The following is a 12,623-nucleotide window of genomic DNA, read 5'->3' as shown; positions in this document are numbered from 1 at the left end:
ATGGAATTATAATGGGATTTTTAATCTGTTTATGGTTCGTTCTTTCATCATTCTGTTTCAAAACAAACTTAAAAAAAAAAAAAAACGAAAAAACGGACTTGTTTTTTGGTTTTCTGTTTTAAAACCAAAACGGAAAAACGGAATTACAGAAAAACAGAAAAACACAGTTTTTCTGTCCCGGTTTTAAAAATGAAAAAACAAAAAATGATTGTGTCAAAAGTGTTTGCGTGATATTTTGATCTTAAATGTGAACTCTCTATATAGAAAACATCAGAATTGCAGGGAAAATAAAACCTTAACAAGGTTTATCCATTTGATTTTTTCAAGTTCGGCGGGCCTGATTAAAACGTTTAACATGTGGCCCCCGGGCTATAGTTTGCCCATGCCTGGTCTAATCTCTTCGTGGCTCTGCTTCTTAACATATTTTGCAGTCCCTGAAAAAAATATACAAGAACTGCAGCTGTTAATCATCATTAAATGTGACATAAAGCCTTCTTTTTAACCTATAAGAACTAACAAAAAAGAAACTTTTTAGAAAAAAGAGGACCTGAATACAAGGCAGCCAAATAATATCTTTAAATCACAAAACATTTTTACCAGGCATATTAATTTCCTATCTGAAATGGCAGAGGAGACAGAGTTTTTGACCTATACTGCAGCCAGCCACCAGGGGAAGCAGTTTTTTTTGAGCTGTGAAAGATAGCGTCCATTTTTTTTTACAGTCTATGATGGAAACGTAAACAGGATCAGGCTTTACCATCCAACCCAAACCACACTGTACTGATCTGAAGTGGACTGCCTGGTGGAAACAGGCTTTGTACATCAGTGATCTAACACTGGGAAGAACCGACACAGTCATGGCCATACTTACCTCCACCAGGATGCACACAGCTGTGAAAAATAACTTACCTGCCCTGTAAGATGTTTCCTCTTTATTTGCTCTGGTACAGATTTGTGCCGCCTTACCTTTATGAATCCAATAACGCGGTGATCCTAACCTTTTTTAACAGGCTGCTCCTGCATTAAAGATCCAGAAATATGTCTTACTTTTGCCTCCTGCATGTTGGCAATTTTACTTTCAAGGTTGAAGTCGCCGCTGTGAAATATTCATGTATTCCAATGAATCAGCGGCTGTACATTTCAGAAGTCATCCACTTTTTGAACAATAAGCTAGAAGCCATTACACTTGAAGTTGATTCATTGCACCCCTGTCGTACTTTTACACCCTTCAAATACTGATGAAGCAGGCTGCTAGTTTTGAAAGGTAAGGTGTTTGGAGTTGTTTGTAGAAGTCTATGATTCTCCTTTGTAATTGGAGGTGTAGCTATTGTTCAGGTAGATGCTGAAGAGAACCATAAACAATGACGGAATATCTATCTTCATACTTGTGCTAATGTTTGTGACATTTCCTGGATTCCTACCCTTGCTGTGTTTCACGGCAGTAACAAGCAGCTGCTTTGCAGAGACACTGGATGGACTAGCTGCCAATCCTCTTGTTACTTTTTTTTTTTTTTTTTTGGGCAAATGCCCTGAAGACAACGTACATCTTCAAAGGCGCTGATTTCAGCATTTCATGACATCTTAAAGGACAGAGCTAATGTGCGGTAATCTCCCTTGGACCAGAGGGACTGTTGCAAAATAGATCCTGGAAAGATGGGCACAGGGACAGTTAAGACAATTGTGCCACTTTTCAGCATCGAGGGGGCTGACAGGTCCCGTTTAGGGTTCAGTGAAACAGAATCAGAGCGTAATGCTCTTTCTCTGAGCTGACAGACGGCCAGAGAAAGAGGCTGGAAAAGCCTAATAAATAGCTGACTGTATTGGCTCTGCTCTGTGGCAAAGTGGCTGTCAGTCAGAAGACCTAACTTGATCAGATAGCAGGAGAATCTGTGGCAGACAGCAGAAGCCTAATCTGTATTGATGGGCTGGAAAACTGCCACATACACTAAATGGGTTCCCAGAGATAAGTACATGAATCCTTTTGGTCACTATAAACATTTCACATTGAAAAATGTGCTGGAGCAACCTGGCTGTTTGAGCCAGGGGATTGACGTCACACATTCAGCCTTACCAAAACACAATTATAACTTCACACTGAAGCAGCAGAGTCCTTCAGGCTGGCACAGTCCATAGCTGAACAGGTTCCTCTGTGTTTGGTGTAAAGCCCACACTCTGGTGAAGAATGTTGATGGACTCAAATTTGTCAATTATGATATCAGGTCCTCTTTTTTTAATGTCAGATAACTAGTTTAGAGAATTCTTTTCAGCATCCTGAATCTGCAGATAAATCACCAAGGCAACACATTTAACTAAAAGGTTGTTTGGTAGAAAAATCAGGCATGTAGTTTTTATCTCTGAGTGTGACGTCCTGGCTCTGTGATCAGCTGTCAGTCACAAGAGGAACCTCTGAAGATTTTTACTTCACCTTCTTTTCACAATCAAACAGCTACTGTTTGAGTCTTTTTCCATTGAATGCATGAAATGAAATAGAAAAAATAAATACAAACAATATAAAACGCAAAAAGGAGCAGCCTTGGATTAAAAAATATTAAAAATAAAGACTAAAGAAGTCTATACAAAGGTTAAGAAAATGTAATCCTGGATAGCATACAGCCTTACAAAAGACTAATTTCAGCAAAGTCTGTAAAAGTGTTCACTACCCAATCTCGTGTATTGCCGTTCCATTGATGGCATCAAAAAGTGCACCACACGTAAAAAAAAAAATCCTACGTCATGAGTAATAAAAATCCAACAATCTTAAAGAGGCTGTTTGAAGGATCTGTTTTAAGTTGATGAGAACGACACCTTTTGGCCCCAGAGTCACATGCACAGTGTGCTTCCTTGCAGTAAAACTGGACTGAATTAAGTTTGTGCTGCCCTTTATAGGCATGTAATGCAGTTGTGTTAATTTTCTGTTTAGTTTTTACACGACTTTGAGTTTGAGTGTTTTGGCCATCTAGGGCTTCCAAAGTGTAGACAGAGAGAAACTCTGTGTAGAGAGGCAGCAACAAGCAGCTCCTGAATATTTGCAGTTTAAATAATTTCTTATCATTTTTAAGGGGCAGGAAAATGTTTTCCTTTGTGAATTTATAAGAGGAGTGATTGTTGTGTCTGGGAGGATTATAATAAGTTCATAGACCGTAAGATAGTCACGATAGTCACCTGGATTAAAGCCATTCAGGAGCCACAAAATCTACTTTATCTCCATAATAAAGACTGTAAACTGGATACAATTCTATACAAATCTGGTGAATAATCATCTAGAAGAGAAAGTTTTTTTTTTCTTTTTTTTTTTTATTATGAAATTGTACATGTTATGTCTAAGTTATTTTATTTGTAATAAATTTGCAAAATGTGAAAAAAAATATTGCAAAAATTTAAATAAATAAATAAATTTAAAAAAAGTAAAATTTATTCTTTCAATATATATATTTTTTAAAGCTACAAAGAGCCACTGCAAAGAGGTCAAAGGGCCACATGAGGCTCCAGAGCCACAGGTTGCAGACCCTTGAGCTAGCAGAATTTTTCTAACCAAAACTAGCTAGTTAAGAATCACTTTCCTTAGCTCAGTTAGGCTGTGTGTATACTGTTTTCTACCTGTTTTGCTGTGACTTTGTGTGTGGAGTCTAAACAAATGACCAAATCAACATCAACTGTCTCTCTTTTTACCAAGAACGGTTCAGTGATCTACCGAGCTGGGCTCCTACGTTCAGGGAGGGCAGAATACAGTTCATACATTTTTTACTCTTTCTCACACACACACACACACACACACACACACACACACACACACACACACACACACACACACACACACACACACACACACACACACACACACACACACACACACACACACACACACACACATATCTATATTAATTGATTATTTCTTTATTAATATTTCCAGCATCCTTGTTTCAGGTGATTAACAGACATGTCTGAAGGGACTGTCAGTGAGCAGAGCTGCCGCCTATGTTAACATAACCTTATTGGGCTCACAGTAACGTAAAATTACAGCAGTAGTTGTGAGTTGTAGAGGAATGGAATGTTTATTACAATTTTGGGAGAGTCTGCCTCCTTAACTTACCTTTTTTTTTTTTTTTTTTTTTTTTTTCTGATTGATTTATTTGACAGGGACCATGTACAAATACATTAATCTTTCAATAGAAAAGATGCTTTGTACCAGATTTAGCAAATGCTTAAGAACATATGTCTGCTGTCTAGGGCTTCTCTGCTGGGCATAAACCTTTTCTCCTCTCTCTAGTATGTATGGGCACTGTGCATGCACAGCTTTCACTGCTGATTGGCTGTTACCTGAGCCACGGCTCTTCATAACCAATCAGATGGCACTGTGGGTGGAGACAGAGTAGTGACTGTAGATAGAGAAGCACGGCTGCATCAAAGCCAAAATAACACAGTTTTAAACTGATTTCTCATCGACTGTCGGATTAAAACAAGACCAATCCCGATATGCCTGAAAATGACAAGTATCAGTGCTGATAGTCGGTCTATCCCTAATATTAGACTTATTAATACAGACATAAAGGAACCCCAAAGAATACCGACAGTTTTCACAGACTGCTTCCACAGCTGGTTTTTAACTGCACATTGACAGAAACAGGGAGCTCTACTGTGTCCCACGTGGCAGTCAATAAATCACCAAAACTGTCAGAGTTTGGTGAAGCAGTTTGTCAGTTATAACATATTTCTTTTTGTGATATCATTATTGCTACAGCCCCACAGCTTTTTTAGAAGCATCTGCTTTAATTGAAAATACTGTAATAACTTGCCCAATGACATGGTTGGTCAAAAGGGAAAATAAAGATAGTCCTTGGTGATATGTTGTTCCAAATAAGTCTGCCTCCCGTTTCTCTGCCTGGAGTCGAGATGGATTCTTCTCCCCTCAACTATTGTTCACACTCTACTCAAATATGATTTGCCTCGGCAGCCGGTCTATTTTTAATCCGGAAGAGATAACAGTAGCCCCAGCAGTTGCATAACTTAACTTGTTTTCCACAAGCATTTGCTTTGTGCTTCACTGTCTTGTCTTGTTTTCTCTGTCTCACTCATCCTGTTGCTCTCACAGCCCAATCTCATTCCTCTGCTCTCTTTACCTTTCCATCCTCCACCCGTCTGTGTCACTTTATCTCCTCTCCTCATCTCTCAAACCCATACATTTTTCCACCCTCACTTCCACTCACATGTCTGAGTCCTCCACCCACATCCTCCCTCTTACGCTGCTTTTTCTGTAGAAACCTTGAATTGCATAAAATTACCTCTCACTGGGGAGCTAGTCAGGCGTTATCATGAAAAGCAGCATCTCTGTCAGTCAGCGGCGGATGAAGAAACTTCCAGATATCTTCTTAGGCAGATGTGAAAGTAAGAGAAGAAAGTTACTTCGTAAACTCTTTTGTTTTCCTCCGTCTTGACATTCTTATCCTGTCAGTCTCTTTCATTGTCTTCTGTTGTTTCCCAAATGTATCCAACCATGACTGTCCTCCCTCTCTTTGAATTATCTTCTTTCCAAAAACCCTTCACTGGTTGTTTGGAAAGACCTTGTCAAATGGAAAGCAGAGCAAAACCCCTTTTTCTTACCTTGGAGCTGTCTTTTCTGTGATTTTCTCCTCCTTCCAAACGTTTTTGTAGCTCCACATGCTACCATGGTAAAACCAGAAAAGCACATTGTGTACAATCTTTATCCAACCACACTCTTCCCTTCTTTCCACCCTCTTATCTCCCTGACCTTAGCCAAGCAGAAACTGGAGGATCGTCTTGCAGCTGCTGCCAGGGAGAAGCTGGCCCAAGCATCCAAGGAGTCCAAGGAGAAACAGCTACAGGCAGAGAGGAAGAGGAAGGCGGCACTCTTCCTCCAGACCCTCCGCAGCCCCTTACCGGGAGAGCCTGACGCCAAGAGAGCTGAGCTAGATTCATCTGCACAGCTTGAGGTATGTGCATGGTTGACAAAAGTTGGTCCGTATGTGTTTGTGCAACAAGCTGGAATGAGCACATGTTCTACCCTCTTCCCCAAAGAGCTGGAAGCAGCGCTGTATAAGGAGATACACATCCAGTCAAACCGCCTCAGGTGAAGGTTTCTTTCCACCAACTGAAATAACTTAACAATAAAAAGCAGAGATGGCTTAGGGCAGTTTATTCCTTAGCGGAACTTGCTACTTGAGTTTATGACGTTTCCTCTTGTTTTTACTCCTCTGACCTGCTTAACTGATGTACACGCTGCTGCAGGAGTTTTAGTAAATGTCAGTTACAGAGATAAGATCCCAGAAATATCCACTCAAAAGAAAACTTTGGAAAAATAAAAACTTAAAAAGCCTACTGCAGTGACAGAAATGATGTTTTAGAGGATGTGTTCACATGACTTAATGCCCTATCTCTTAACACAGAGATGGTCAGCTAACTCAGTGGTCCCCAAACTTTTCTTTCGCGCCACAGACAGGTTTAATGTCAAACAGTATTTTCACAGGCCAGCTCCTCTTCTGTCTCCTCACTTTTTTTTTTAACGCTGCCTAAAGAAACTCTCCAAAGATGTTTGTTTTTTGTCCATTTTATGGGGGGTTGGCATCAAGAATGAGTCATAGACGGGTATGACGGAGAGAATCCAGTCATTTTTCAAAATAAAACATTGCTCAGAATCACATAATGAATCAAACAGAAATAATGTAAGTTGAATATTTTTTATGTGCCGCTCAGCACCAATTGACCCACGGACCGGTACCAGTCCTTCTGCAAATGCAAAATTAGGGATAGACAGATTATCCGCCGGGCCAATTACCGGGGCCGATCTTTGGCCTTTTGGGGCATATCAGCATTGGCATTTTTTTTTTAATCCAACGGCTGATATGAAACCAATTCAAAACTGTGATGTTTCAGCTTTGATGCTCCTCTGCACAGAATTTCTTCCTGTCTACACTATGGAAGCCCTAGGTGGTCATTTAAAACCAGTCATGTAAAACCAAACAGAAAATTAATTCAACTACATAACATGCCTGTTAAAGGCAGCACAAACTTAATTCTGTCCAGTTTTATTGTAGTTACAATTTTGGAAAACTTTATTAACTGTAGAAAACTTTAGCGGTTTATTTTTTACGTTTTTGTGTAACTTTCTAAAACATGCTGCTAAGCCTGGAATCTGTTTAATAAACATTTGCTTGAAGGCATTTGATTACAGTTAAGTGTTGGAGTTTGTATTGTTCAATTTTTTTTACGCTAATATTTTCACTTTGACTGCAAATGAATATCGGCTTCAAATACCAGTTATCAGCCTCCTTGCCTACTAATAATCAGAATCAGTATTGGCCACAAAAAATCTATATCGGTTTATCTCTAAACAGAATCAGGCTTCACCAAACCAACCCGTCCCAAACCATACTGATCCAAACCAGACTGCTTGGTGAAAACAGGACTGGCCAATCTATGAAAAAGAGTGCAACTTATAGTTTGGAAAATACTGTAACTTTAATCTGGAGTCATAGGTTTGGAGTTGAAATCAGGCTGTCTCACAGAGAACATCTGATAGGTACTAAACAACCTGCAGTAATCTAAATAGATAAACACATATTTTGTCAATACACAAAGTATGGAGGTGTCAAAATAATGAAGTCTTCCCCCCTGGCTGGACCAGTCCACCCTGAGATCAGTGCCAGGTTTCCCTCCCTGCCTTTCTTTGGACTTCATTTATTTTTGGCGTCTTAAAAGTTGAACTGCTGTCAGCTCTTTGATCAGAGAGTTTCAGTCAATGGAAAATCATTACTACTGTTAGAACTGTAATCCCACATGAGAACGGCCTTGATCTTAACGTCTTAGTGGGATTTTTAGCTCATTTATACCAGATGGCATCTTTCTCCTTTTTCACCCTCCATGCTTCATTATTGATTTTGTGCAAATGAATTCACAGACACCTACAGTCAGTATGTGTGGCAGTGGTGTGCATTTTATTCTGCAGTTACAGATGGAGAGACTGGTTATGGGGGGGATTTCTGTATATATCAGCTGAGTAGAAATGGCATTTAAAGGTGAAGTATTATTCACTGTTAATCTGTTATTCAGATAGTTCCCTGCCCCCCATGCAGACACCAGCAGATAAAAGTCTACTTAACGACTGTTGTTGTTTGCTTGCTAGACATGGATGTGATTTACTTATATATCCTTATTTAGCTTGCAAAGTTTTCTTTCATTTTTGTTAATACTTTTTTGGAAACGTTTTAGGGAGGGGATGCAGGAATCTCACAGTGTCACTCCTGTTTAGTTACTGGTACTGACCATATCTCATCTCATCAGAATGTGTTTAGGTTAAAAGTGCTTCTCTTCTGGTTTGATTCTTTTACAAGTTTTGGGATGCCAATTAATCTTAAAATGATGGTTCTTTGATTTTTTTTTTCAATTGTCTAAAGACTCTCTCAGGAGCCATAATTTAAAAATGAATATCACATGTTGGTCAGTTTTAGGGTTTATTCAGGGGATTTGACATCACAGTACTTGATAGTCAAAGAAAAACATTTGGCCCTCTGCTGGAGAGAAGCAGTTACTTTTTTTTACCAGCCCAGCTTATAAACAAAGGCTACAATTACAGATTTAACTTTGGAAAAAAAACAATTTAAAAATCGTGAGATAAACAAATCCCAATGTGAACTATTTTTGTTTCTTTCACCCTTTTTTTTAATGGAGGTGTATGGCTGCGTACTGAGAAAAAGAAAAGAGCTTTCAGATGTCCTACAACCTAAAACTGTTTCTTTACAAGGAAATGTATAGAAGAAAAAGCAAAAGACTTTTCCAAAGAGGATTATCACGATTACATATTTTGATGGTACACTTTTAATGACATTTTTAACATTTTAAATAGAGTTGTAATTATTGAGTATTAAAGCTGAACTTTACTTGTACCCCAGAGGGATAATTTACATTAATGATGGTAATTTACTAAAGGTTTTCTTTCATCCATTACTGTTTTTTTAATCCTCTAGTTTTAATGATTAATGTAAAACTGCAGGTAGCCACAGAAAATTCCATCTCTGAGTGTTTTTTGTTTGAACTTCAGTAAAAATGTAGAAAGAAACTTGGCCTTATACATATGGATCCAGCAGATGTTAATTTTTCAGTTTTGTTGTGTTAGACATTTTAGTATCTTATGACAAGTTTGGGAGTGATCCGTCATCTTGGATAGTCACTTTGTTATTCCTGGTGAACTTAAAATACCCCTACACTGTCGTCTCTACTCTCCAGTTGTTACAAACTCTGCCGTGCAAACCCTCTGCCATTGTCAGGCTAATCTAGCGTAGCCTCCCTGTGTCTTGAAAAGCACAGCGTATTATGATGCGCTGCTGTACCACAGGTGTCACTTTGTTTCAGCCCACACAGGTTGTGCCTGAAATAATGAAACAGCCTCTGATACTGACTCTGAAAACACTTTCTGAAGCAGACTTTAAACTCAGTGTAAATGTAATATGTAATGTGCTTGAACTGTGCTTAACCCGATGGCAGCTTCTAATATATTGCTCTGCCTTTAATAAGGAGCATTACCCTGGATCTTGAAAGATGTTCCACTTCAAATTAATGATTTCCTCCAAAACAAGGTGGGATTTTTATTCTGAACACATCTCATGAAAGATGAGCTCAGTGTCTTTTCGCTGAAAAAGATCAAAATGAAGAGGAGACAATTTTTCTCAAGATCAAACGTGTGCTGGCTTTGTTGCTGTGGATTTTATTTTTTAATTCTTTTATATTGAAAGATCTTAGTTTCTGTTATGTCTGTAATTTCATAGGACCATCAAGCTGCTTGATATTGAAACCTGCTTTTTAAAATACATCCATGTCTGTAGAGGACTCTGGGAATCTACCAGATAATGACTTCATTTCAAGCATGTTAGATGAGTCTTTTTTTTTTTTTTTTTTTTTTTTTTGTGCAAAGCCAAATCATTTTTGGCTTTAATCATCAAATGAATGTCCCCCAGGAGAAAATTAAAAAGCATCAGCCAAAAGTTATTTTTCTTTCGTTATTCTTTGTTAAAGCAGCTTCTGAAATTTGTTTCAGAAGTTTTCAGCAAACGTCTCAAAGCTACCATTAACCAGGATACCATCTCAGGCACATGTGAGTGTCACATTAACGGATCAGATGCTCCTAGTATTAGTTGCTTTTTGTGGGTATTAAAACACATTTGTTTCCTCAGATGAAAAAACCCTCAGATTGGCCTTTCTGATAATGGCATCTTAGTTGGGCTCAGAAGACAGTTTGTTGTCAAGGATGGTGCCTAAATGTTTGTACTGCCTGACTATTTCAAACAAAGGTTTGAACTGCCCCAGGATTCTTAACAAAGTCAGTAATCATGTCTTTTTTTTAGACACATTAAGTTATAGATATTTATATCAAGATGTCCTGTGATGTTTTGTTAATGAAAAGAAAGTGTTAAAAAAATACTCCATTGTACCAAAAGAACCAGTTTTATTCATCCATTGGTGTCCCATTTGGCAGAGCCTCTGAGAGATAGTGCTTGGTTTCAAACGTCTCCATAAGAGGTTTTAAAAGAGGGAAGCAGCTATGCAGATTTTAAATCCTTTTGTCGACCATATTAAACACGGACACAAAAGGAAAGAAGACTTTATAGTGTAAATAAGACTCGTGAAGGCCATTTGATGTGTAGATTGCCTGTCTGTGTGATGTATGTTCTGTGTCAGCTCCTCATGGGATGTGTGATGTGCTGGCCTACTGCCTGTGGGGCCAGGTGGTTGTGGGTAGGTTCCTGTCACTATTCTGCCAGCTCCAGTGATCTTCAGATGCTGTGTGAACACTGCTGTGGCCAACAGAGTGTATTCACCCTGGAAAACCCCCCGCAGCACTCAGATCGATGGCTCCTGATAATAAATGAATGGATGTTTCTGCTAAATGGCAGCAAGTTATTGTTCAGGGTGGATGCGTGGTGTAAAAACTGTACACTGTGTGTCTTTTGGGACGTCACAGAGAAAAATAAGAACTGAACTGTTGAATAGAGAAGACTCAATCCTGGCTTTAACGATGCTCTCACACTGGGTCCAGTTCCTCCATAGCAAACTGCTGCCATGAAGTCATGGCTGCAGCCCTGGAATATTTTAGTATTCCACTGAAAATTCCATTGATTAATCGAGTAATCTTATTTTTTTATTTTAGTCAGACAATTCTCTTCCAGATGAAAATTTGTTCGAAACAAGTAACAAAAACAGGTACTTTTAGGATATATATTTGAAGTTCAATAAGACCTGGAGAGAAATGAGATGTTTTAACTCAGAATAGGACATGTCCTTGATAGGATTTGGAGTCTTTGAAGTCTTTTTTTCAATGTCAAAATATCAATCCTCCTCTTTTATCTGGGCTTGGGACCAGCAAAAGTGACCCCAAAAGAGAGAAGTACCCTATGTTCTGGGCTATAAGTGTGATGTTTTTATTCATGAACACTGCGCACTGGTTGAGGCTCTGCCTTTCCAGCTTGGACAGCCTGACAGCTCCCAGTGTTTAGTGCCTGGTAACATGATTTATAGATTTAAGTCACAGCTTCTTCACTCTCTGTCATGGACAGTTTTTCCAGATTTGAGTCACAAACTAGGGTCAAAACTCTCGTAACTTTTTAAAATTAAAAAAATTAAATTAATTAATATTTATCTGATGTTGCCCATTAAAGCTTACACTGCAACGACATTGGTCTAACCGGCAAAGCAGAGCGGAGGGGAGTGTACGTAGAGAAGAGAAACCGAAACTTAATCATGGTCACAGATATGAGTTTAAATTTTCAAACCTGCCAAGGCAGCACCCACAGCTTGTTAAGAAGCCGTGTGTGCTGGTGATCAAGTGCTTTCGTGTCAGTCTTCAAATTCCAGAAAAGTCACTAAATTTGTCTTTGGTTGTTTTCTTTTCCCTTTTTTTTCCAAGTCTGGTAAAGGGGTAATGATGCTGAATATTGTGACAGCGCTGTTAAGTTGGCAACACTGTGTGACGTCGGCTCCACACTAAAAGCAGTCCAGGGGAAATACCAGGCTTCAAGCTTTAAAAAAAATAAACAATTTCTCAAAGCAGAGGGAATTCCTCGATTACTTTTTGGTTGTCAAGGTACTTGAACTATTTAAGGAATGGTTTCAGCTCTGGTTGCATCTTCTGTTTTTCACATCTCAATGTGACAGATGACTCAGGGGCAGAGCTTCCCAGAGAGCGCTTGGTCCCTTGTCTTCCACTATCCTTCCTGGAAATAGTTGTCATGTGATATCAGGCATCGTGCCATACGACGCTCAGAATCTAGTGGAAAATGAAGCAGGTCTCCTGGTTTCAGACCTGCAGCAGGTCAAAATATGCTGAGAACACTGTGCTTGGTCTCTTTCATTTGAGATTCTTGCTGCAGATACATGAAAGAGTAAAAGGATTGAGCAATGACTTCCTGTTTGAGGGGAGAACTTAGAGAAAGAACTTCTGAAGCTTGAATGTCTTTGGGAAACTGGAATTGCTCATGTCGGAGAATATTCTGGCAGAGATGGGTGCTGTATATTTGAGGACTGGATGAAAGAATTGCAGAAAGTGCAGTACACCAGGTCTTAAAAAGGTTTGGATCTGATGCCATTTCATCTCTGAAGGGTTGTCTGACTGATTTGTT

The 12,623-nt window shown here is 39.0% G+C and overlaps 1 protein-coding gene across 2 annotated transcripts in view; it reads left to right on the top strand.

Annotated features, from left to right (window-relative positions):
- The window catches only part of sfswap (splicing factor SWAP), a 96,399-nt gene that overhangs the window by 52,389 nt on the left and 31,387 nt on the right, over nucleotides 1-12,623 (top strand). For both annotated transcript variants that reach the window (XM_074690408.1, XM_074690409.1), the window contains exon 14: nucleotides 5,752-5,948. In XM_074690408.1, coding sequence (XP_074546509.1) covers nucleotides 5,752-5,948 — 197 coding nt within the window. The remainder of the gene's footprint in view (nucleotides 1-5,751; nucleotides 5,949-12,623) is intronic.

This window comes from Halichoeres trimaculatus, unplaced genomic scaffold, assembly GCF_033239565.1.
Source record: "Halichoeres trimaculatus isolate MK-OKI-2021-1 unplaced genomic scaffold, fHalTri1.1 fHalTri1_scaffold_16, whole genome shotgun sequence".
NCBI lineage: Eukaryota > Metazoa > Chordata > Actinopteri > Labriformes > Labridae > Halichoeres > Halichoeres trimaculatus.
Note: the sequence above shows the minus strand (reverse complement) of the source record. Positions and strands in the feature narration are given on the sequence as shown.